The 24,827-nt window shown below is 40.4% G+C and overlaps 1 protein-coding gene across 1 annotated transcript in view; it reads right to left on the reverse strand.

The window, feature by feature from the left end:
- Window positions 1-24,274, reverse strand: part of kcnh8 (potassium voltage-gated channel, subfamily H (eag-related), member 8) — a 52,189-nt gene extending 27,915 nt beyond the window's left edge. Inside the window, exons 1-6 of the mRNA XM_055058930.1 lie at window positions 24,172-24,274; window positions 11,059-11,292; window positions 5,730-5,861; window positions 2,949-3,076; window positions 689-926; window positions 431-588 (exon numbers count right to left, since the gene is read on the reverse strand). Coding sequence (XP_054914905.1) covers window positions 431-588; window positions 689-926; window positions 2,949-3,076; window positions 5,730-5,861; window positions 11,059-11,292; window positions 24,172-24,247 — 966 coding nt within the window. The 5' untranslated portion in view covers window positions 24,248-24,274. The remainder of the gene's footprint in view (window positions 1-430; window positions 589-688; window positions 927-2,948; window positions 3,077-5,729; window positions 5,862-11,058; window positions 11,293-24,171) is intronic.
- Window positions 24,275-24,827: the final 553 nt, after the last annotated feature.

The following is a 24,827-nucleotide window of genomic DNA, read 5'->3' on the forward strand; positions in this document are numbered from 1 at the left end:
ATCCTGCTCTCAGCTACTCTTAAGGGGGCCGTGTGTTTGACTGAGGAAGGGTAGAAAAACGTTTTAATGATGTGGGACTGTTTGGCCGGCGCTCGTGCACGATGGAGTCAATATGCCAAATCAAAATAAGGCTGTGGGGCAGATCGGGAAACAGGATTGAAATTGTGTAACTCTTCTCAGAGATGGTACAGCTAAAGGCTGCTGTTACTGGGCAACGCATTAATCGTGACTTTATTATTATTTTTTTTTTCATTTCAAAGTAACCTTGAAAGTTATTTGTTTTTACATACTTTCCTTTTTTTTTTAATCATTCTTTGCTCCATGTTTCAGCTGCTTTCTTCACCAAAAGATTTATTTAAAGCCGCTGTTTATATCAAAGACTGAACAGAATCTAAAAAAGGGTTGAAACGGCATCCAGGGGGCAACTTACCACGCTGACTTTGACCGCGTAGAGCAGGTCAAAAGGCAGTGCGGCCACTAGGTCGATGATGAACCACGTCGTCAGGTAATGGATGCATATCTGTCGAGCGTCAAAGATTACCTGGCCGGACTTGCTGACGAAAGTGGTGCGAAAATTAAAAATAATGTCTGGTGTTAAAAAACAAAGAAAGTAGAGTTTGGTTAAACTAAAAGCTGCACCCTGGGTCATCAACGCAAGTAGTAAAGCGGCTGGTAATCTGCAACTAACCTATGATGAAGAGAATCTCCACACCGATGTCGCTGACAGTGGTGCTGCGGGTCAGATCATCATCGTCGCCGATGAAGCACACGTTGTAGGGCACTGTCACAGCAACGTAGAAGGTAGCAAGCAAAATCAGCCAGTCCCAGCCTGCTTTAAATGTGCTGTAGTGAAGCAATATGAATTTGGACTTCTTGGCATCTGCAACCTTGTATTCTGGTAGAGCCGGTGGATCCCCAAACACATTCTGGACAAAACCAGAAAAAAAAAAAAAAAAAAAAGAAAAAAGTTACCTAGTGTTCAGTTGCTGAAAAAACTACAAAATACTGCATGCAATAATGTTCTATACTCCTTAATGACATACTACAACAGCACACACTGAGTTCAGTATTTGAATTGGCACTGGCTATTGGGTATTAAAACAATAATGTAAAAATAACCCTTGAGGTTCCTAAAGGAAGTTTCTGAGCTGTATGCACAAGTGACAAACAGTTGCATGTCTTGTCTGCAGCCAAAAAACACAACAAAACAGAATTTTAATTGGAAAAATTAAGAAATGCAGCCCATTCAAAAGTCAATCTTTACCATCCAACATCTCAAACTTATAACTTTCCCCCCTTACTTTGGATGAGCTCATTGTTTACATGGTAACTATTTTCTATGTGTTTTTTGTGATTCACTCTTACTCCTGTAGGTATTTTTTCTTCTGTCCACATAATCAAATAGACTTGTAGGCACAGAATTTCTGGGATAAAATTTGAGTGTATAAAAACAGAGCACCTCTCTGAGCAGCAACTCCAGATTCTCATTGTAAAATCAGCTGTTTTATACCCATTGGATACATAATACTTATGCTAGTTTTACATAGCCTTGTTGGACTTCCAATAAGCTGTGACTGGTGTCATTTCAAATTCTCCCCTTCACTGTCCGATTTTCTAATAGAGCTAATACAGCCTTAGTACATAGTATTTGTTCAAAAGCTGCACGCCAAGTCATCAATGTTTAGTTGCTTCTCAATAGGCCCTGTGTTCGCTTGACACCGCATCAAACCTTCTCCTTGACTCTCCAGCTTAAAGTCCTTATTGTCCCCTTTGCAAAACACTTCAAGGAAAGGATAAGTTGTATTTTTCTCTTCTGTGCTGATTTTGTGGTGAGGAGGTCAGAAGTCAGAGCCTCAATTTTCAACAGGAAGACCAAGACAACAGGATCCCTTCACTGAGTTTGTCTTTGCGAAGACTCCATACTTTATTTGCGTTTTCTCATCGATGCTGCACAACATACGTTTTCAAACTGCTGCTGTCAGTTTTTCTTTTTTTTTTTCAGTAAACTCCACAGCAGATGGTCTATGATGTCACACTCCAGTTTGAGAAAAGGCTAGATGTAGGTTGTAAAACCATTCCAATAGCCAATTGTTGGCTTGCTAGCCATTAGTCTGGGTCATAGAACAGTGAAGATAAGGACCCAAATGCACAGAGGATGGAGGTGGTTGAAAAACCCCCAACAATTTACTGAATGATTAGAAAAATGTATAAAAATCAATGTCCAGGTGAAAAACCCACCAGGTTCTTGCACCATACCAGAGGTAACAGTGAGAATTGACTAACTGAGACATGTTTAACCTGGAGAGTTGATTATTCAACAAGAAGCAGGCGGCTGATTAGAAACAGGGTGCAGCTGTGACAGAAAGAAGGAGCTGAAGCTGAACGGAGGAAACGGGATAAACAAGGAAACAGAAATCAGAAAGGTAAACAAACAGATGCAACCCAACATCAGAAATAATCAAGATCCAAATCAAAAAGGTGGTAAGAAAGCACAGCAGCAATGGGGACACAACTTTTCAGCAACTGAGGTGACACACAGAACTATGACTAAAGTCTGCCATTATTACGTTTATGTGTTGTGCATTTAAACATTACAGCAGCATGTTAAAAACAGGTTTTACAATCATCTGTGCTGTGGTTTAGTGAAAGTGCTACCTAATTCACACAATCCTGTTTACCTGTTTAAAGGGGAAGACAGGCAAGTTTAAGAGCAATGGTATTCTGTGGTTATTTTTAATGAGGCACTAATGCTCGCATTACAGTCCAAACTGTTCAGCTGCAGTTTGTGGAAGCGCTAACATTCAGACATCCCACCTGTCTGCCCTTGATTTTGTCATCGGCGCTTCAACAACACCGTCAGCGCTCCCCTTTCTCCACACGGTGACCCTCACCCTTGTTTGAAAGGCCTTTTCCCACCCCGCTCTGCTGTTTGCACAACGTGACGATACCTTGTTGATTTTAATCTTGCTCTTCTCCCTGCTGTGGAGATGTCCAGAGATGTGGTAGAGCACGGTGCTGCCCCGCAGACGAGTCGAGCTGAATGAAGAGCCGGTTTTCACCCTGCCGCGTCGTCGCTCTGTAAACACACACACACAAAATGTTGGTGCTACACACCCATCTGCAACAACATCTACCCCCCAAGGTTAACTCTTGATGATTGAATCAGTCATTACGCTTGATGAAAAACACATAATATTCTGTCCTAAATAGGAAAACATGAATATTCAAAAGGAGAATAAGTAGTTTGTTTATACCTACAAAAACAAAAATGTGTTAGAGATGTCACCTTTGTACAGCCAAAAGCATATTAAATTTTAGTAACATAGCATTGGCCAATAATGCTCTGCCAACTCAGTTTTCTGCTTTCAGGAAAAAGGTATTTATGTATATTATGTTGTATTTACTGCGAGTAATTATAGCGATGTGAGCTGGCAATCATGCCCCTGTGCGCCTTTCTTTTTAGTTGTACTGCAGTAGGAGATTGTCAGATTGTGCAGGAGCGATGAGTTTGGTCAGAGGACCGGGGTAATCACAGAAATCACATCACTGCCACTCGATCCAGCCCCGCTTCTTCACTGATGTGAGCCAACAGGAAGGGACTGAGGCCAGATTGGTTTGAGAAACTGGTCTTTTAGACAATGACATCGCCAAAGATCAAAAGTCAAAACCGCTTGCGAGCGTTCCCTTTGGAAAGTCTGTGCACCCCCTGTGTGCTTCGTTTGGACCCCAGACAAGACGAGCGGACAGGGGCCCATCCGTGGCACGGTGCAGCTCTGGGGGCCACACAGCTACAGGAGCACCGAGACTGAGATGCACTTATTTTTAGATCTAATGAAATTCCCGACACTCCTATTGCCTTTCGTGGGGAGGGAGTAGTGGAGAGGAGTAAGTGTTGTGTACGAGGGGGCAAATACATGTAAGAGTAGAAAGCTGAGGCGAGAATGGACAGTTTCTGGTAAAAACAGCTGGAAGAGATGAGAAGTAGCGGTGATGGAGGAACAAGGAAGTGGGGGGAGAAACAAAGCTGTGATGGAGGCAGCTAACAGTGAAAATGTATGATAGAAAGCCAATCAGGCTGGTAGAGCAAATGTCTGCTGAGTGCAAAGATTCGGTTTCCTTCTTTCTTCTGGTTGATGCCCCAAGAGATAGCTAAGTGGGTCACGTGTAAGGTGTCCCCAGCTTGGGTGGAAATGCCCTTCTAATGTCAATTTTGTGATATGCATCAGCTGAGGTCCCCGTCCGACGTTGAAAGATGTAAAACGGCAATCAACCTGAATGATAAAAAAATAGTGAACGCCAGGCATCAGACTAAAGTTCATTGATCACTATAATGTCTGCATGACATCACTAGACAAGCTCAAAAAATTCAAACAAATTATAGTGAGGTGAGTCATGTGGAAAAAGTAGGACGCCCCAAGACAATTTTTTTCAACATATTCTGGCATATCAAGTTTAACAATATGGAAGAATTTGAGCAATGTAAGCAAAAACATGCAAATCTGCAGAAGGCACTGTTCAATTTCTCTGTACAAATCTACCTGTGGTGCTGAATATTAAGCATCCACCTTCCAGCAACTAGGATTTAAATCGGTATCAAAGAAATCGTAGTTCTGTCATTTCAGTTTAAGGAAAGCAGTTTGCAAGTGGAGGAGATAGAAAAATGACTGCCAGCATCAGTAAAGTTCACACAGAGAGCAGACGATAAGCTGCTAAAGTTTTAAAAGCATGTGCCTATTCAATCAGAATAAGATTGCACAAGAATCACTCTCATTAAAGGTGTGCAATAGGAAATCTTGGCTCTCCAAGAAAAACATGAAAGCCTGAACAAATTTAGGATATCTTAAACCTTGCAAAATAAGTCTGGTTTACAACAAACTGCAACAGGCTGCTTGAAGGGCTCTAATTTCTTCCTTTCTTTCTTTTCTTTTACAGTTCCGTGTCTTAAAATTTTGACATTTTTTGCTCAAGTGTGTCACCCAGTGGTTTTGTAAGATTTGATACAAGACGTCAGACTGTCTAAACCAAAAATCTTCAGCACACCTGAATGTTGGCTGTTAGAGGCCAGCAGTTAGAGTAGGACAATCAAAAGAAAAAAAATGGTAAGGAGCAGCTAAGATCTTAAAAGAAGTAACCTGAAAAACGACCACATGTACAAATATGTCGAGCATAAAACAAGTCTCTGAAGGACTTTGCTTATACAAACTATTCATGTATGCCATAAAGTGCATATAAATTGCACATGTGAGAAAAGTTACACCAGTCATCTAGCTACACATCTCCACTTCAGTGATAAATATTAATATAGAAAATAACCTTATTATTCATCCATTTTCTTACAACCTATTGGAGTCGGGAGGGTTACTGGTGCCTCTCTGTTAACAGGTCCCCAGTCCATCGCAGGGCAACACAGAGGCAGACAGGACAAACAACCATGTATGCACACATGTTTTTGGACAGTGGGAGGAAGCCGGAGTACCCAGAGAGAACCCACGCATGCACAGGGAGAACATGCAAACTCCATGCAGAAAGATTCCGGATCGGGAATTGAACTCAGGACCTTCTTGCTTCAAAGCAGCAGTACTACCAACTGCGCCAACTGTGCATAGCCTTATTAACAACCTTACTCATCTTGATCATCAAAATGCATTATGTTACTTTAGCACCAAACGATGAAGTAACATAATGAAAAACAGCAATGAACATATATGTGGAACCTAGTTTATGTCTACCTTCTTTCTTGTCCTCTTGAATGGCTTTGGCTTTAGTGTCGGTGATGTCCTTAAATGAGGCCAGGAACAGCACCACGTCACCCTTCTCATTCTTAATGGGCACAATGTCCAGGAGACACCAGAACAGAGCAGCTGAAATGGAAGAACGTCCTTGTTAACACTAATAAACACCATCTCTGGTTACTTTCTGAATGGATCTACAGCATGAGTGTGTGTGTGTGTTTGTGTGTGTCTAAACTGTATGTGTGTGGGTGTGTGTGTGTGTACACAAAGCAACAGTTCTATACATTCTTGGACGTACTAATGAGTCTGTCTACAGCTGGAAGTCGCCAGAGAGAGGCTGAGCCTTTAAATAGCCCGAGCCAGAGTTCCCCAGACACAACAGAAGATAAAACTATCTCCCAGGTCCCATTCTTGTTGAATCGATTGCTTTTTTTTTTTTTTTTAGTGCTTCGGTAGAAGCTTTGAAAGATTAGTGCTGAATATTTTATGAGGTAGAAACTCATTTTGGCCAAATACACACAGGAAGTTGACTTAGATTATATAATTACAGCTAAAAAATGCATGTTTTCCAAACAGAGAAAACCTACAAAGTAAATAGTGGAGTTTTCTTGTTCCCTACATGTCACAGTCAACTACAAGTGTGTTATTTGTTATTGTTTGTTACTTATTGTAGTCATCAGGCTCTGTCCACACTAGTGTATTCCTTGCGTTCAGTTTCTTATTTAATTTTGCTTTCCTATGCATTTTGGATTATTTTCTGAGGTTAGTCTCAGCCGTTTCCCTCTCACCTTGTCATTCAGTTTGTGTTTTGGTTCAGCTCCCTCAGTCTTCCCTGTGTTTCTTAGTCTCCTTTCAGTTCCCTTGCTCATGGTGCACTAGGCTTTTTTATTGCCTGTTGTTTTGACAGTCAGTCTATTTTTACCAGTCAATTTTTCAAATTATCTCAGTGACATACTCAATAGTATTTAATATCCATCCATCCATCCATCCATCCATCCATCCATCCATCCATCCATCCATCCATCCATCCATCCATCCATCCATCCATCCATCCATCCATCCATCCATCCATCCATCCATCCATCCATCCATCCATCCATCAATTAATATTCAACCCAAGCAAGCAGATAGAAAATCCACAATGTACCATTCACGTTTCGATTACTTTCTGTGAGGTGGAATGCTTGATTTCTAATTACTAGGGAATTTCTTTCAAAATGTTGAGTAACAATGTTGTCATTATGTGGATGTGATGTGGTAGACCTTTGTGTGAAAAAGTAACTGATACTTTCAGTCGTCATAAAATTTTGTACATATCAAACATGATATGAAAATAGTTTGACTTCGCCTTGACAAACTGAAATTGGCTCCTGTCTCTTTAAGAAGTCCCTACGCCTTCTGACACTCCGCCTTCAACACATCTTCACAACATAGCCTTTCCATGATGCCGTTTGCAACTTCTTAGGAGTGTCGGACTGAGAAGTAGATCCTGTAAAAAGCTCAGAAGACTTGCAGTCCCACTAGATGTTTGCTAATTGCTGCTGGCTAGTCTAGAGGAGCTGAGTGGGGAGGCACGGGGCCGGAGTGATTTTTCAGGCAGAAAAGCAGCTTGGAGACTGCAGCTCCAATGAGGAGCTTTGTGGAAATTTGTGAGACCTCGCATTTAGGCAACCCGGAATGGTTGCCATGGGAGATCCAAGGATTTCTCGAACAAGCATGAAAGAATCAAAGCAACTCTCCAGGTCTGCTTTTCATGAAGTAGCAGCATTATAACATAAACCACAAAGGCTTTCATTGAGGGGCCCTATGATTTTACATGACACTGCATTTCCACAGGAACCTGCATTAATTCTCTCATTCTGGAAGCTGAAATGAATTCCTGATCAAGAGGGATTTCCTACGGAGTCTCCTCTCATTACTCCCACTCATGAAAATCTCCTTGCAAGGCGATAATCACAGTGTTTTGGTCTTTGCGTGTGTTGATGTGAGCGGGAAAGTCTGCGTGTCTGTGAGGGGCGGCGGCACGATCAAGCACACAGCACGAGAAGGAGCTTCCCTGATTGCGAACACGCCGCGCTCCCTTTTCTTAGGCCTGCAGACAGACAGATGGAGGACAAACTGATTCAATCAGCCTCGTTTGCTTTCGGGACTCTGCTGTGGCTGATGAAAAAAGAAGGGGATGCTGAAACAAAAGAGCAGTGCAAGGGATGAGAGCCAGAGTAGTGGGAGGCAGACAGACGAATCGGCAGAACCATGTGGAGGTGCGAAACATACGAGAAAGAGAAAGAGGGAAAAAAAAAAACAGAGTGATGCATCAGTAACTGAAAGGAGATCTTCTGTGATGGTAATAGCTAAGCTGTGTGTGTCTGTGTCTGTAAACAACACCGAGCTACCAGCTAAATTTAATTTAAAAGGTAATCAAGTAAATGCACAGAAAAGCAGTAAATCAGAGCCACGCATTTAGTACAATCAGCATAGAATGAGCCATTTTACGATACCACATGGCATCGTTAACAGACTTTACAGCAGCTGTCTTGGACCTGCACTTTCCCTGAGGTGCAAAAATAACATTAAACACAGCAATAAAAAAACAAATCTCCAGTTAATGTGACATTTTTCATGAATATTTGTGTTTTCTTGGAAACGTATTGTTTTGCCGGGCTCCAGGTCGACCCTTCATATGTCTGTGCTCCCGATTCATGTCCTCATATTGGCATTTTGTCAATATGAGGACATGCCTCATATTGACATGCCTCGCAACAAACCAATGTAAATCATTTGTGTGTACTTAGCTCATTGTCTAATTTTGTAATCAAGTATTTCTATAGTGGTTAACATTCATGAAATGCTTAAAATATTCCACAAAATGAAATTTAGTTGCATGGTATTTTCTGAAAACATAATGCAGTGTTTCCACTGAATGTGGCTTTGAGTCTCTGATTCTTTAGATCCCAAATCAGAAACAAAAAACAACTTTAGGCAACTTCCTAGGTATTATGTATTGGAGTCTTTACACCACATTTTTGCATAGTAGAATTGAATTACGATTACAGATCAAATTTTAATAAATGTAATTATTTTTAACCTGAGGCAGATATCAAACTAGCACAGAGTTGGTACAGAAAGCCCCATGATGTTTCAAGTGTGATGGATCCAGAATTACAGAGGTATGAAATAACAAAGGTGCAAAGAGACCAACATCATTTTCTTGTTGGGTTAGTTATTACTGTTTCATCTAGAACGAGCCCCATAAAGTCATTCCTCCACCAATTTGCACCACAAAATCAGTGCATCAAATCAGCTTATTTCTCTTTTTAAAAATAAAGGGTGAGAAAAATATGGAGAAAACCAAATCTAAAAAAGTTTAAGACGTGAAAAAGAACAGAAATGATGGATCCAGAATTAGGTCTGGATCTGCTGCTGCTTAGTAAACTTTCTTCCACAAAGTTAACTATGTTACTTTTATTTCAATAGTATTATTTGATCACATTCTTAGTTTTTTTATTTCTTTATTGGTTAACTAAAGCGCTTCCTTTTGATTAACAAGTTTATTATAGTTGTGTTTTCTCTAATTGTGTTGCTTCTCCATTGTTACTCTGTTTGGCAAATTGTTCAGTAAATTACAATATTTTAACTGCTGGGTGTTTTTGTCTCATTTGAAATTGCTGTCTTGTTTTTCTTTGTTTGTTTGTTTTTTGACTTGTTGCATTTCATTAATATTGTGCTTTGTTCAGCATCAGCACAGTAAGTCATTTTCCAGCTACATGTCAAAGGAGCTTAGCAATGTCTGAGTGTAAAACTCCTACATCATTTAGTGGATACATTTTCTTATTTTATTTATTTTTATACTCTTATTTAAAATTTTTGGTGGGTTCTTTTTCTATTTTATTGTGCTCTGATTTATTTAGTTATTTGTTTATTCTTTGTAGTCAGGAGAACTCAAGGGACATTTTTTTAAAGAAATGATTATGAACAATTAAAGCACATTATTAGACCCCTGTATATGTATGTTATGCAATGTGCATACATATTTTTGTTTGTCTGAGGACATAGAGAATCCAAGACCTTTTTAAAATAACTCCGACACTGAAGTGGCATTTGCTAAGAAGTGATTTCAAATTTATGTCAAAACTCTGGAACATAAACTCATGAAAACCTCACTCTTTATATAATAGTTCCCATTTCATCTCATCACTATTTTCACTGGTGCACAGATCTGATTCCAGTTTGGAAAAAATAAAAATAAAAAATAATAAAAACCTTTAAATAAAGATGTCAGACCATTTGGTACCATATTAAATTTCAACAAATAAAACATGTGCTGAAGACTTAATATGCTCAATATTTTTCATCTTGTCACCGCCTTATCAGAAAGGCAACACGACACCACAGCTGGAAGGGCTGAATGTGACGGATGGAGACGAGGCCGAGCAGTCAGGACTTGGCAGCTGTTAATATTTTAACGCTGGACCATAAGTGGCGCATTTCTAACCTACGACATTGATTTATCGCTGCTAAATGGGCACAGATCAATAAAAGACATTTAATGTCCGTTTCCGTCTTTATTATTTCATTCATCCATCAATCAATTTCTCGGCCCAAATGAAGTTTCCTCAGCTAATGACAAAGTAACACATTAATGGAAACATAAAAAGATAAAGTCCCACATTAAAGCCATTGTATGGATTATCTCTTATAAATCTCAAAGCTTGTCAAATGACCTTGGTTTAATCTCCCGTTTGATGGATGGCAGAGGAATGCAGCAGTTATGCACCGTGCCTTTAAGTATTTATACACAACCTGTGACTATGTATGTTAGAATTATTAGGTAATCTTTCTTTCATTAGTAGTATTGTATTACTAGTTGTTTTTCATTTAAAGGTTTATTGCTCTCGCCCCAGAGAGGAGGAATTTGTTGAACTGTGTGTTTTTTTTTGCAGGTGGTGTCTTAATCTTCTTTAGGAGATCTTCCTGAGATGCTTCTTAGTTGCAAAACTGTCTGTGTGCAGAATTTAGTTTCCTGAGCTGGGCTGAACAGGTAAGCGACGTTGGCTGTGGTTCTTTTCATGTGGGTCGAGAAAAGACCCATCAATGTATTTCAGAAACCCAGAGAAGGAAAAATGGCCAGAAGGAAACCAGTATTGAAAGAAATCCAGAAGAAGAGAGCCTGATAAAATACAATGTCAGAGTTTGTGCTTATAACGTCCCAAACTATAAAAATGTTCTAAGACTGTGAACACATTTCCAAGGCATTGCATCTGTAAACATGAGACAAAATGAAAACGGAAGGAATAAAATAAAATAAAAAAACATGAAACAAAAATACCTGTCTTTGTGTAGAACATGATTTCATTTTTGAACTCCTTGCGCTCCTCCAAGGCCTCGTCGATGCTCAGGATGATGCTTTCGCTGGTCTCGGGCCCGTACAGGAACTTACAGGTACAGCTCTTCTGCATGACCTCTGTCCGAGAAAAGCCTGTGAGTTCACAGAAGCCATCAGAGCAGTAGACGATGGGAAAGCCCTTCGACATCTGAGCATTGGCCAGGATGAAGTTACTGTCTGCAGAGAAACGAGAGGAAATGGAAAGTGAGCAAAAGCTTTTCTGGTCAGTGGGGACTTTAGTTAATTACTCTAACACTGTAAGTGGTGTAGTACAAGGCAAAAAAAGCACACTCTCTGTTTACTTCATTTTTTAACAAACAATCAAACAATAGAATCTTTTTGTTTGTTTGTTTTTTACCACAACTGTAGGAGTTTGTCTCCAACAGTGATGTTCCTATGAGGCTAAAGCGTCTGACTTGGAGCATATCAAAATTGGATAAAAACAGAATCAACAATAAGGAACGCATAAGAAATCTTAGAGCCAAACAATTTTTTTACAGTAGGTTTTAAACATGTTTATGTCAGCCATAATTTTTGACATTTGAGTGCTGAAGAGGACAACATTTGAGCACAGTGTCTGTGGGGACTGATGAAATTTTACGGCCACCATTAAGCTGCCGTTCTAAAAGCTGTTATTTTTTCACTCTTTTGTTGAGCCTGGAAGTTGGGACCGAATTTGGCTTTCAGCAGAAGTTTTCCAAAAACGCATGACTATGGCTTGAAATGACGTTTAAGGATGGAATAAAAGAAAGAAAGAAAAAAGCAGAATTTGCAAGGGGATTTTCTTTGTGGGGGTTTTATTGTTTGAACTCAATGTGAAAGTCAAAAATGCAACTGTGGGGATTTTTCAGCTACAACAGAATAGGAGCTCCATGCATAAACTGAATACTAACCAGCATGTCTTTAGACAACGAAGCTGTGGTTTTGAGACATGCGTGTTTAAACCTTACAGTTCCCCTCACCCCAACACCAGCTTTAAAAACTTCAATAATGGAAACTAATGCAACTGGTCAAGTGGCGCCTCTCCAGCTCTGTGAAAGAGTTGCTCTCAGTGGACACAGGACTGATGATGTGTCTTTTAACACAGCGATCCGCAGCATGATGGGATCTTCAGGTCAGGCACATGAAGGCCTGGTGTGGGTTGGATGAATAGAGGTCATGTGGTTCGGTGAGCTTCCCATTTAACTGCACACTGGAGAGCAACAGAGCCCGACACTTTACACTCAGCTACATTTTGTTTGTTGCATTTAATGATATAGTTTAAAAAAAAAACTTATTCAGAATGAAGGTGAAGATTTGGGAAGTTCTGAACTGACGACGAAAAGAAAAAAGAAAAAAAACCTCACGCAGGTTGACGTTTATCATGGTTAATTAGCCAATTGAGTCTCATTCTGGACAGCCAGTCAAAGCTAAGCAGCTGTTTATACCTGAATATCTACGATGGCACACAGACCTGCTATACTAACATTCACTCACGGTGCCACAAGGCTGAGCTGTGCTGATAGACAGCTGATACATCCGGCACAATACTCATTACACATGGCAGTGGACAATGAAGGTTTGACAGATTGTGAAAAAGTGTATGCTTGTGGATTTGAGTGTTTCCTGCTGCCACTTGATGAGCAGCTGAACAGCGAACGCTGGCCAGTATAATGTACATATGCACTAGAACGTTTGGCACAGTAATTGGACAACAAATACATTTTCAGACGTTTGCGTAATTACAGTAAACTAATGAGTCACGCACACATTTCCAGACGTTCACACACGCAAACATGAGCAGTGCTATGAGACATCCAGCAAGACGGCATCGATGTAGAAAAATTAATTTTTTACTTCGATAACTCACTTTTTGAGCAACCTGGTTGTCTAAATTGCTTTATGTCACAAGTCAAGCTTTGCTGAGTAAAAGCCGCCTTCGGTTTTAACTACAAATAGAAAATCAGAGAGTACAAGATTGTGCGTCCGGTTCTCAAGAGGAATCAGATGCTTGTTTTACATTCTGTAGGAAGCATTTAACTTTTTATGCGATTTGTTGAAACTAAACTCCATAACTCTTGCTTTAATTGAATTTTTGGAAAGCTTGTCATAATATTTTAAGATACACTCAGCTTACACTGTAGCTCAATCCATTCTATGACACACCCAGATATGTCATAGAAGAGATGACACTGTGATGGGACAACCCGGACAACTGTAGGTCTCTGTTTAGGGACCGACTGTCAGGGGCCACTGAGGCTCTGGTTAAAGAAAGACTGAGGCAACTGTGTTCCTGACAAAGGCCTAAAGCACTTCTGGTAGCAACTCGGAGAGCAAAGGACAACGGTGCTAACAGAAACCTAACGTTTACAAAGACATATAACTAGCAAAATATTTATATTACAGGGGTTACGCAGCTGACATACTGTGTATAGTAAGTGTTTTCCTGGAGGCAAGAGAGACTCAAACTGATGCCACAGCTAGGAATGGGAAATGCTAGGATTTCAGCCATATCAATTCCATTATCAGTATCTGATTCCTTATCGATTCTCATTGAAATGGGGCATAATCTCCATATTTCTCAGGCGGTCCACTCCCAACTTCAATCATATTCAATAAATTAGAATTTTAATGAAATATTTATGAGTTTCAGTAACTCGACTCACATAATTCCACACGGATTGATGTTTTAAAGCTTTGTAAATGATAATGAATGTTTGCTTACAGCTAATTAAAACATATTTAAGACCAGAGTATTACATCAAACCAATGAAAAAAATGCATATTCTTAATGGAGAAAAGTGGGTCGAATGAAAAATATGTTTAAGTTTCTAAAAGTTTTAATCTGATGAACGAACCAGAACCCTTTTTTTTTTTTTTTTTGGTTTATTGAATATGACTGCAAATCTTAACATGAGATAGAGATTATTCACATTAACATGGTGCTAGTTTTACCTGGAGGAGGACCGAAGGAGTTTACCTGGGGGGGCTTATGGCGGAAGACAATAATATGCTCGAAGACTTTATATTCACACAAATCTGTTTGAGGGTGTTGGAGGAATTTTCTCCTTTTATTGGGATTGAAGCTCTGCAACTGAGAAGTTTATTTTTTGGTTTTTGGTTCTTTTTTTGTAACTTTTGAGAGCTTCCAGACCATGGAACGTCATTTTTCTCTTTTTCCTTGACTGAATATACAGGGGTTTACAAAACAGCAAAATTAACAACACAAATAAGTAACAAAACAGACAGGACAATAATGTCAGACGTTATTGGACCCGACAAGTGGAATCGTTTGGCAGGCAGGTTCTGCTACCCGGTTCTGGATTCCTGCTACCCGGTTCTGGATTCCCATCCTTAACCCAACAGACCCAAAAGATGAATGAAAACCCTGCAAACCCGCTTCTTCCTAAACATCCACTTAAATTGCTGTGACAGTAAAAATATCACTGTGGCCAAAAATGGTGCGCTTACACAACTCTCATTCAATAACTGATGAAACTAACAAGGCCACCATGAAAAACATACACAAAACTACGTAACTACCAGCATTATTAAATTACTATCTACATACTTTTTGCGCTCTTTCCTCCTCCACTAGTGTCCACACTATGATAAAGTGGATATTAGGACCTACTTCAGTTACAAACCTCTGTGGTCAAGATGGTGACAGATATTAATATGCTACTCTGTCATTTTTTAGTGGTTCTGCAAAGTTAATTGGACAAACAACTAGAATAAGCAATATGTTGTTGTACAAACTGCATTCCACACTGGTTCAGTTATCAAAATAATTTACTGATGCTGTCTATGCCCTGATTAAGAGGTTTGTGCTAATTTTAATTTAAATATTATTCATTTTTTGGGGGGAAGAGTGTCTGTATCCTTTGTTTGCACTTCTGAATTCCTTTAAATGCACTCTCAGCATCTACTGCAAATAATGGCACATAACCTGTGTTAACCTTTATTCATGGGTCGCAATATATTCTCACTATCTTCTCCTCCTTACCCATTGCTGTCCTAGATTCTCTTTCTACTTCCCTCTCTTCCTTCTTACCCCAACAGAAACACATCCCGCTACTCCACACATCTCTGTTTTCTCCCTTGTGCTCCCCCATATATCCTCCTTTTCTCAGTCTCAGCAACTTTTCAAACCTTTCACCTGTCTTCAGCCTTCCCTTCCTCCCATCCACCATTTTGAAACTCTGCACCTAATTTCTCTTCCTCTTCTTCAAGCCTTGGATTTCCACCAGACTCCATTTGTTTGCTTCCCTCCCTGCTTGCGTTCACCTTCTTCCCCACAACCCACCTCCATAAAAACATCATCTGTCTGTGTTTGCGCTCTCCCACCCGTGCCAATTTAGACTCACAATCTTTGGCAGAGACTTTTGCTTTCATTCAGTTTGTCTTCAAGTTCTGCAGTTCAGTGACCATTTTCTTCTGTTTCTCCCTGTCTTTCTTCCATTCAGATTTTCCTTTTGGTTTACTGGCTACAGTAGCAGCCCGTAGATCATCTCAACATGTGCTCACACTGCTGCCAGACAGCTGCTCAAGTAATCTGACAGGTACACAGAGAAAGGGAGGAGATGAATTGGGAACGCAGGCAGGAAAAATACTGTGATTCTGGACAAAATATTTGAAGAGCAAAGGAGATTTTACACAATTTAATGTTTGAACGGAAGACAGCTTTGTGAAAATGCTCAAATGTTTGACAGGAAAAACACCTGAGGGTGTTTTCATCTTAAAGAACGATATGAATCTTTATCCTGAGGAGCTCAGGCGCTGAACTTTTTTCTTTTACTTCATTATTATGAACCCACAGTATGGCCAGTCAGTAATATGTCTGTTTTCAATATTTAAAATCTATGCCTGCTGATTTAGAGAACTTAATTAACCTAAGCCGGAGTACCAGGGGAGAACCCGTGCATGCAGAAGGAGAATATACAAACTCAATGCATTAAGTCCCTAACTTCACCAAAAAATCACAACGAGCATACAGTCACGATACATTAATATTTTTTTATCAACCTGCACACACTTTTAGGCGAAGCAGTCTGTTATTTCCAGGAGCCTTTTTGGTTCTTTACTTCTGCTCGTTCCTCTGCTCCGTATGAAACAAATACTCGATGGGCAAAAAACATTCTCCAGCTCATTGACAAGCTCCCTCACTTCCTGAAGCATTCTGGGGGCTATTTGAGGAACAGGCATAATTCCTACTGTGTGTGTCCAAGCACTGGGAAGCAATGAACATAGAGAGAGAGCGAACAGGAGATGAGAAAGTGAAACCAGCAGAGCCGCACAGCGGGAAGAGAAGCAGATGAGAGAGAGAGAGAGAGGGAGACAGAGAGAAGGTGGACAGGTAAGGGAAAGGAGAAGAGGAGGTTAGGAAATGTACAAAGAAAGACATATGAGTGTGTTAGGAGGGTAGAGGGCGAGGGGGTGCCAAGAATCACCGCAGCAAGCAAGTGGGAGGGAGCTGCAAGAGGCAGGATGATGAAAAACGGATAGGAAGTGTGATAGAAAAAAATGGTGGTTAAAGTGGGGAGATGGATGGAAAGATATAGTGCCCCTTTTTCCGTCTGAATTTCTGCAGGTCCTCTAAGAAAACAGTCACAAAGCAGTTATATAACCACAAAAAAAAGTCACTTTTCAGTTGCCACAGTAACCATTGACAACATGGAAACCAAGGTTGCAACTGTACAAATTTTCTTTTGCATAGAGTTACAGCAACGTGTGGAAAACAAAAATGAGGTATCATATTCATCACTCCATGTGAAGAACCAACAGAGTGGAGATTATGAGCCTGTTGCCTGGATTCCGTGTTGGACACACCCGAACTCATCACACGAAAGCAAACCCTGACAGAGACACAGCGGCATGAAGAAATAGTTGTCTGCTTTCAGATTGTTTTCTGTTACCGATTTTTTTCTTTTTTTTTCTCAAGACATTTTTTCAAACAAAACCGTTTTGCATTTCCCGAGACGTCAAAACTGTTTGTGACAAGAAAGGGGGGACAGAAGACCTCTCTCACGGGGCAAATACTTTCCTCAGAACGGTTAATAGTGGTAATCAATTCACGCCGTATAACTGAAAGAGAAAATTATCACTCAAATCCACAGCTTTAATCACTGCTCTCTGCTCTTCATCACACGTTCTCCCAGGCTCCCACCCAAATGACACATTACACCAGCCATTAAATTCCCATGATTTCCCGGCTGCATTCAGCTATTCCCCATCTCTCCATCAATATCCTTTTTTTTTTCTTTCCCCTGAAAAACTCCTATCACAGGGCGTCCCTCGCGTTCTCACAAAACCATAATTAACCTGCTCTAAAAATGGAAGGACTTGGCCCAGTCTGCTTCTGGTGAAACCCGGTTTGTCAATTGTTTTGGACAGTCCATTAAACATGCCGATTGGGAGAGGAATCTCTCTAATTAGGTGGCGTAACAAGGCAGAACAATCTTGGTGACGCGCAGGCTCTCATTCAAAAAATTTCTGCGAGTTTGATGGAGCGGAAAGGGATGCTGACCTCATTTGAATTCGCAGCAACCCTCTTTTTACAGTGACAGAGGGAAAAAATTGCTTGCTGAAATTAAATTATAAAGGTGTGTGTATGGAGGGAATACCTCATAAAAGTCCTGTGTTAAATCATGGAATAAGTAAGGATTTTAATACTGTTGCATTTTACTGTTAATACAGTTGTTTTATAATAGAGTCTGTTGTAGTGTCCACTAAGGAATCTAGGACTTAAAAAGTGTGCATGAGCCAGCAAAATGAGGAATACTTAGTTAAGAGTTTGTTCAATCTTAATTATTTCAGGTAGAAAGTAAGAAACTGCATTGGCGCGGTTTAGTACCAGCTCTCAAACTCCTTTTGAGACATCTCAGATGGGTTTTTAGACGTCTAATAGACACCTGCGTTCAGCCAAGGTTTGCAAAAATGATTAAATGGTGTCAGGGTTGCACATCCAGCTCATCAGCTCTGTGTCTCAAGCTCAACTTTTTTTCTTTCATTATACCGCCAAGCAGTGCGAATGGTAGAGCAGTGCCACCGTACATGTCAGTGGTCAGTCCTGTTTGTTTGGGATTCATGTCTGTTACAAGTGGACGTCTTCCGTCAAGAGTGCTGCATGTTGAAAAATGATCATTCCTTTCACAGATAACTTCAGGAGATTGATTAAAGACCCTATCATACCTTGCCCACACCTGGCAGAGCTCAATCTGTCCTTGATCCACACTTTTCTGATAGACCATCACTAAAGACCATCACCTTAATTAATCGGGCTGTACAGAAAAGAGCCTACACACCAAAGACCTTCCAAACAGGTGCCATCAAGCCAAGCTCTGGTCACTACCAAGAAGTTTACCCTAAAAAGTAGAACGGAAGAAAACATCTAGAAAAATCCTATTACCTCATCAGCTCACCATCCTAGAAATCACCGCAAACTTCACTGTGTATCAGCGAGTGCTTGGAAAAGATTTGTCACCGTCTACTTTAAAAAGTAAAGTTGAAGCAGAACTGTACTAGGCAACCTGACAAGCATGCCAGTAAATCCACGAAGAACCATCTGAGATTCAAGAAATTCAGTGGAAAAAAAACCCCTCAAGCATCTCACACCTGAAACTGAGGAGCAGGAGAAACTTCCTCTGATGTTAGAGATTTAAATGAATCATCTCACTGAAATTATTTTAAGCAACATTAGCAATTAGTGGATAAAATGTTGGAATGTTTTCCTCTGGGAAAAAAAAAAAAAAAAAAAAAAACTTTTCATAGTTTTTGCTCAATTTAGTTCCAAAAAGAACTACATTTCTTTTTGGAAATTTAGTTTCCAAAAAGAATTTTAGGAAACTAAATTCTTTTTGTTAAGGTGTAATTCAATTCTTTCCTTTCCAGATATAAGAAATGCTAGTTTATGCTGATCATGTGATCTTGTACTGTACCAGACCATGTTAAAGTACATATTGTGATTGTGAAAGAAGTAAATAATTTACTTTGAACTTTGAAATAAGAGACAGTGTCAAGCATATCACATGCAATTAACAGCTAATCTTTCACAAAGACTTGTGAGCAAATTTAAGGGCTACCATTAAGGACTTCTGTACAAATTTTGTTCATATTTTGTAAACCAAAACTGTATTGAAAGAATGTTTTTTTTGTTTGTTTGTTTGTTTTTTTTTTTTTAAAGAAATGAACGATTTGTACAACAGTGTCTCAGATTGCTATAATGTTGCAGCTGGTTAACCTCCCAAGACCAAGCTGCTCAATTTTTTTCCATCATAGATAAAACTTTCCCAGAATTAATTAAGCTTTGGAGAAAATTGGAACAGTTGTAGCTCTTCACTGCCAGTGAGTGAGAGACCTCCCGCATCCTGCAGCGGCAGTCAATGATGATTGATTATTCCGTCAAAGTCTCATAACTACTCTCATTATTTCTTCCAGACTCATACTCTGACTGGGGTCAACAACACACTGGACTAATCCCAACTTCGTATCATATTATTGACTAACAAAATGCTTTTAAATTCCCATTTAAGAATTGTAAGGTGCTGCATTTCGGTTTGGGCTCTATTTATGGAAGTAAACCTCATTGGACGGACAACGGTTTTGCACCTCCCTGGTCTTTCATGTTTGGTCATTATTTCTCTTTGTCTTCCTGGAGGGTCAGAGGATTGATGGCAACAAAAAATCCCTGGCCACACTTGACTCTGTGTAGTTTGAATCTCCTCTATTGTGTAACATTCTTAATTGGGTCTTAAAATGCCTGTTTGAAAGCAAATGGTAAGTATAGTGTTAGACCACTTTGGAAAAAAGTCAGCATATAAAAGTGTTAATCAGGCAGTCAGGAGAACTGCTTTGCTATTTTAATATTGTCAGACAGCTGAGTGCACACGTAGACACACATCTTCTCATAAATATGGAAAGCAGGAAGTGCTACACACTCTTTCTGCTTTTTCTGGCTCAACTCCTTTCCCTCGTGTCTTTATGGAACTGGGACTAGTGTGTATTAATGTTAGAAAATGGCAGTCTGAAGGGCAGGAACAGAACGGGGAGGAGGCAGCGCAGTAGGAGGCTTTAAATACTCCCTCTGTTAGAACCGAGACACTAAAATGTCTGCTAAATTTGGCAAGAACACAGCTAACTTTGGCCCGTCCCGTCCCCCCAATGATGGACATTATGAGTTATCTGAAAATTCAAGTCAGCAATGATTTTGAAAAGCACCTCATCTGGTAAAGGAGTGTCCTGTTTACTTGAACAGTGTTGTAATGGTAGCGGAAGTGGATAAAACGCTAGACATTTTTGAGTAAGTTAAAAAAGACACTTACATGTAAATACCACATTTAATGCAGCACATGTTTTCATGCTGCTATAGATCTCCCATTTGAATTTGCACACATAAAATCAAGCACAGCTAATTGCACTTATTGATCTTTGATGTCACTGTCAATAAGAGTCGTTATGACAAAAACTGGGATGTTTGTTACCAGTTAGCTCCTTACAGACGAACGATCACAATATTATTCAGCTGCTCAAGCTTGTCTGCGGGCCTTGATCAATTTATTGAGTTATTCCAGACTCCGTTTGGGTTTTAAAGGGATTTCATTGAATTCCGCCCTCTTCACGTTCTGGATAACAACTGCTGGGATTGCATGTTCAAAATGGGAAGCCATTTTGAATATGGCTTCCTATTATTTTCCTCAAAGTCTTTGTGATCACAGCATGTTAGCAGTGACCAAACTAGTAATGTCCACGGAAGTTGAGTTATTCCAGATAAGGGGCGTGTACTTCGGGACAAATACCAACCACTTATTGGCCAGTTGCTGACAATCCATCAGTTTGAACAACCCACAACCTGTAAACATTGTTTAAATAAATATGTGAAAGTTGCACAGAGTATTGCAAAACAGGTAAATTAGGAGACACGCTTCAAATTACTACAGTAATTGCCAGGCGACAACATACGGTTTACTATAACAAGCATCACTCCCACACCATACAGTAGCAGTGACGGACAGGTGGGGACATTAGTCACCTGGATGGTTGCACAGTTGTAAGGTTGACAGAAGGTGTCATTCTCACACAGTCACCATTGAACACAGCTAGTCAATGTTTCCACACATTTGTAAAGAGAAAATCATCTATATACAGAGATGCGTTGACCTCGGCAACAGCGTTTAAATTTGTAATACTATTAGCAAAATGGACTCAATGTTATGTAACTTAAACTGAAGTAACTTCTGCTAACTTCAAATGTGTTTTTATAAAAAATTGTTCCCTTATCCCTCTTCTGAATATAGGACACATTCATAGAGGTAAGTACATATCCACTGTGTTCTGAACACAGTGGATATGTCTTTCAATGGTCTTTCAATGGTATCTGTTGACTTGGGTTCCAAAGGTGGCAACTCGTGTTATACCAACTAGCTGAGGTATGAAAAAGGAGCGCAGTAAAACCTACTATAAGCACGGAAACAAATACTCTCCTTTGAAGTTCGACCGGTAAAAACATATAAACCTTTTCTCTGAGTGCAAATGAGATCTTGTTAAAGAGCTGCCCGCTCGAAGGTTCGGCCATTTATCACTCTCTCCAAGCCTAATCTGGGCGATGAATGGCCTCGAAGGGGGATCCCACGGTGATAAAACCTTAGTTCGGCACTAATATTTGCTCTTGACCAGGCTATCAGACCCAATTTGTACCGTCAGGCTCTGCTGCCTCCAGGTCCGCTCCATCTAGCACTTTAGATCCAGCGTTAATTTCCTCCACCTCACCAGCTCAAGGACAGTAGCTCACTCTTTGGAGCTTGACAAACTACTTGTGCTGCACAGAACCACTCTAATTCTCTTATGTGGGAGCAGAACTCGTGCCCATGCAGGCAGCAGAGGCTTTTTTTTTCTCTTCAGTTTCCCGCTAGACATACTGTACACTAGCCTGTTCTTACTTGTACAGTGATGCTGGATCAATAGGTATAGGGTCTCAAATCTCAATGGATATCTCTGATTATTATCAAGCTTCTCTGGGTGTTAGGAACATGTTTCAGAAGGTTGCATAATGGCTCAGGTGGGAGAAAAGTGTTATCACCATGGATGTAACAATTTTAATTAAAAAAAAAGGTGATACTGCCGCCCAGGGAACAGGTAGAAGAGGGTCTTATGAAAAAAAAAGGCTGGGGTAGATTCAATTTAGAACATGAAGAATAAAAATGGGGGAACCGTTTATTGTATTTTGACAAAATCCGTAAGTCACCTGATAGATATTTATGAATCTAAATAAAAGAACAAACAGACAACGTAAGATCTTTGTACATGTGAGAGTACTTTTTTTTCCACATCCCAACCACAAACCTCAAAGACTTTTACGAGGATTTTATGTGGCAATGGTGCAAATTTGCATGGAATGGTGAGGTGAGAAGAAATAATACATAAAACGATGACTCAGAAAAGTGCTGTGTATCATTTACTCTGATGCCCTTAAAGAAACTCCAGAGCCGCCACTAACCTTTAATGGTCATTTGATTTGAAAGTAGAGTGCCCCATGCATGTAACTATTCTCAGGGTAAACGTGGCAAGATTGGGTCATAAAATGACATTGCAAGCTTTAAATTACTCATCAAGGTAAAATGCGTCGCCTGAAAATTGACAGAGCAAGATAAGAGAAGAGAGCTGCTGCTGCAACCCTGGAAGAGCCACGAACACCACACCTCAGACGTGAGAATCTGTCAACAGTTTCTCACCGCACAAAAACTGGCTTTATGGAAAAGTGGCAAGAAGAATAAGAGAAGTGTAACCACAAACAGGTTTTTTCCCCCCAAAGTCTCACATTGTAGACACGAGTGCGGGTGAAATAAGACCAAAGTGGAACTTTTTGACCTACATGTAAACCAGAATGTGTAGTGGAAAAACTGGACCTGCACATCACACAGAACAAACCATCCCCATGGTAAAGCAAGGGAGTCATAGCATCATGCTGTGAGGATGCTTTTACTCAGCAGGGTCATGAAAGCTGATGCCTAGAAGTTTTAATTTGCTATAAAAAAGTCATCCTGGAGCTACAACTTAATATTTTTGTGTGTTTTTTTTACATGTCCTATCCAGCAGTGTAGCACTCTGCCCAAACCCAAAGGAGCCCAGAGACATTGAACTAATGTGGAAGTTCAAATTGATCGATTCAAGTGTTAGAATGGCCCAGTCAAAGTCAGTTCCATTGTCCAACTGAAGATCTTTGAAAAGACATAAAAATAGCTGTCCATATCTGTTCCTCGTTCAGAAAGCGGCTCATTTTGCTACGCAGGATGAAAGTTGAGATAGACACAGTAAGATGATTCACAACCACAAAGTGTTTATCAGTCAATTGCATAAATTCAAGGGAAAAAAAGAGGAAATAATGGTTGCATCATTGCTGCATGTAAAACAGTTCACCATGTTTCACAAACGTTTCCCATTTATTTCTGACACCAAAGTTTGAAATATAAACAAACACACTTTTAAACTTTAACCCAGGCTAACAGCATGTTCTTGAATTACAAGAACACAAACACGAAGAAGATTTTTTCTTTTCTACTTTTTTATGTAAGAGACCTAACGACTCTTAGACGAAACCCCCCCCAGAGTTTAGAGCAAAGAAGGAAAACTGCTTGTATTTTCTTGTTGTGGAGTGGCAAACTTTGTTCTCTGCCTTAAAACCGGCCATGACAGGCAAAACCAACGGGTCAAGTAAATGCAATTCAGCTTAAACTTTTAAGGAAACCCAGTGAGACTTGAGGCAGAACCCAGTTTAAACCCTGATCGCCGCTGTCCGAGGTGCTGAAACCTCTCCAGACTCAACAGACACATCTCTGCCTCCTTCTCCCATCTCTTGGCCTATAATGAGATGAAGTAAGCAAACATTTGGATCCAACATTTACACTGAACTGAAGACAAAAGATATTTTGTCTTTTCCCAGCAAACATTATTATTGTTATTTTATTTGCTACTCTGAGCCTATTTGAGCGACCACGGAACAAGCGCTGCTTTTGCCGAGCTTCTCGCGAGCGGGCCAGCAAACACACATCAAAGATAAAGACAGATAGTTCAGGTCAAACTCACGAGTGCCATCAAACCGCGTGGCTATGGTGTCCAGAAACGTGTTCTGCGGCGCTAATAATCCCTTCATCACAGGCATTTTCCCAGCCTAATGTCGAGGTCCCCATCAAAGTTACCGAAGAGAGAGAGAGAGAGAGAGAGAGAGAGAGAGAGAGAGAGAGAGAGAGAGAGAGAGAGTCGTGCGAATGCGCGAGGCGCTCTCATTGAAGGTTCTGCCGAACCGGCAGGCGGGCGAGGGATCCGGTCCACTCAGCGCTACCGCGAGCACCCGGCTGGGGCAGAGAAAGGTGCACGTCACGCGCGCGGCCGTTTCACGGCTGCCTGTGGTGACGAGGGAGGAAGCAGGAAGTTAGGCGATTTGCGGCTGCAGATATCACCTCGTGGCCAGAGGCGACGGAGGCAAGACTGAAACTTTTCTGCCGTCGGCGCGATAATTGCGTGACCAGTTCCTGCTCCGCCAGGACGGGTGCGAGTAAAGTTGCCAACGTTCACGGTGCGTGAATATAGGCATAAACACGTTTAAAAACAGGGCTGTGGTGGGCTTTGTTTACACGGCAAGGGAAAAAGAGAGAGTGAATAAGATGCATCACAAGTTTATGAGAATAAGAAGGCAGTGCAAAGTGATTTACGTCATAAAAACACATCGACTATTTAAACAC

This window comes from Poeciliopsis prolifica, unplaced genomic scaffold, assembly GCF_027474105.1.
Source record: "Poeciliopsis prolifica strain line A6 unplaced genomic scaffold, Auburn_PproV2 SCAFFOLD052, whole genome shotgun sequence".
Lineage (NCBI taxonomy): Eukaryota > Metazoa > Chordata > Actinopteri > Cyprinodontiformes > Poeciliidae > Poeciliopsis > Poeciliopsis prolifica.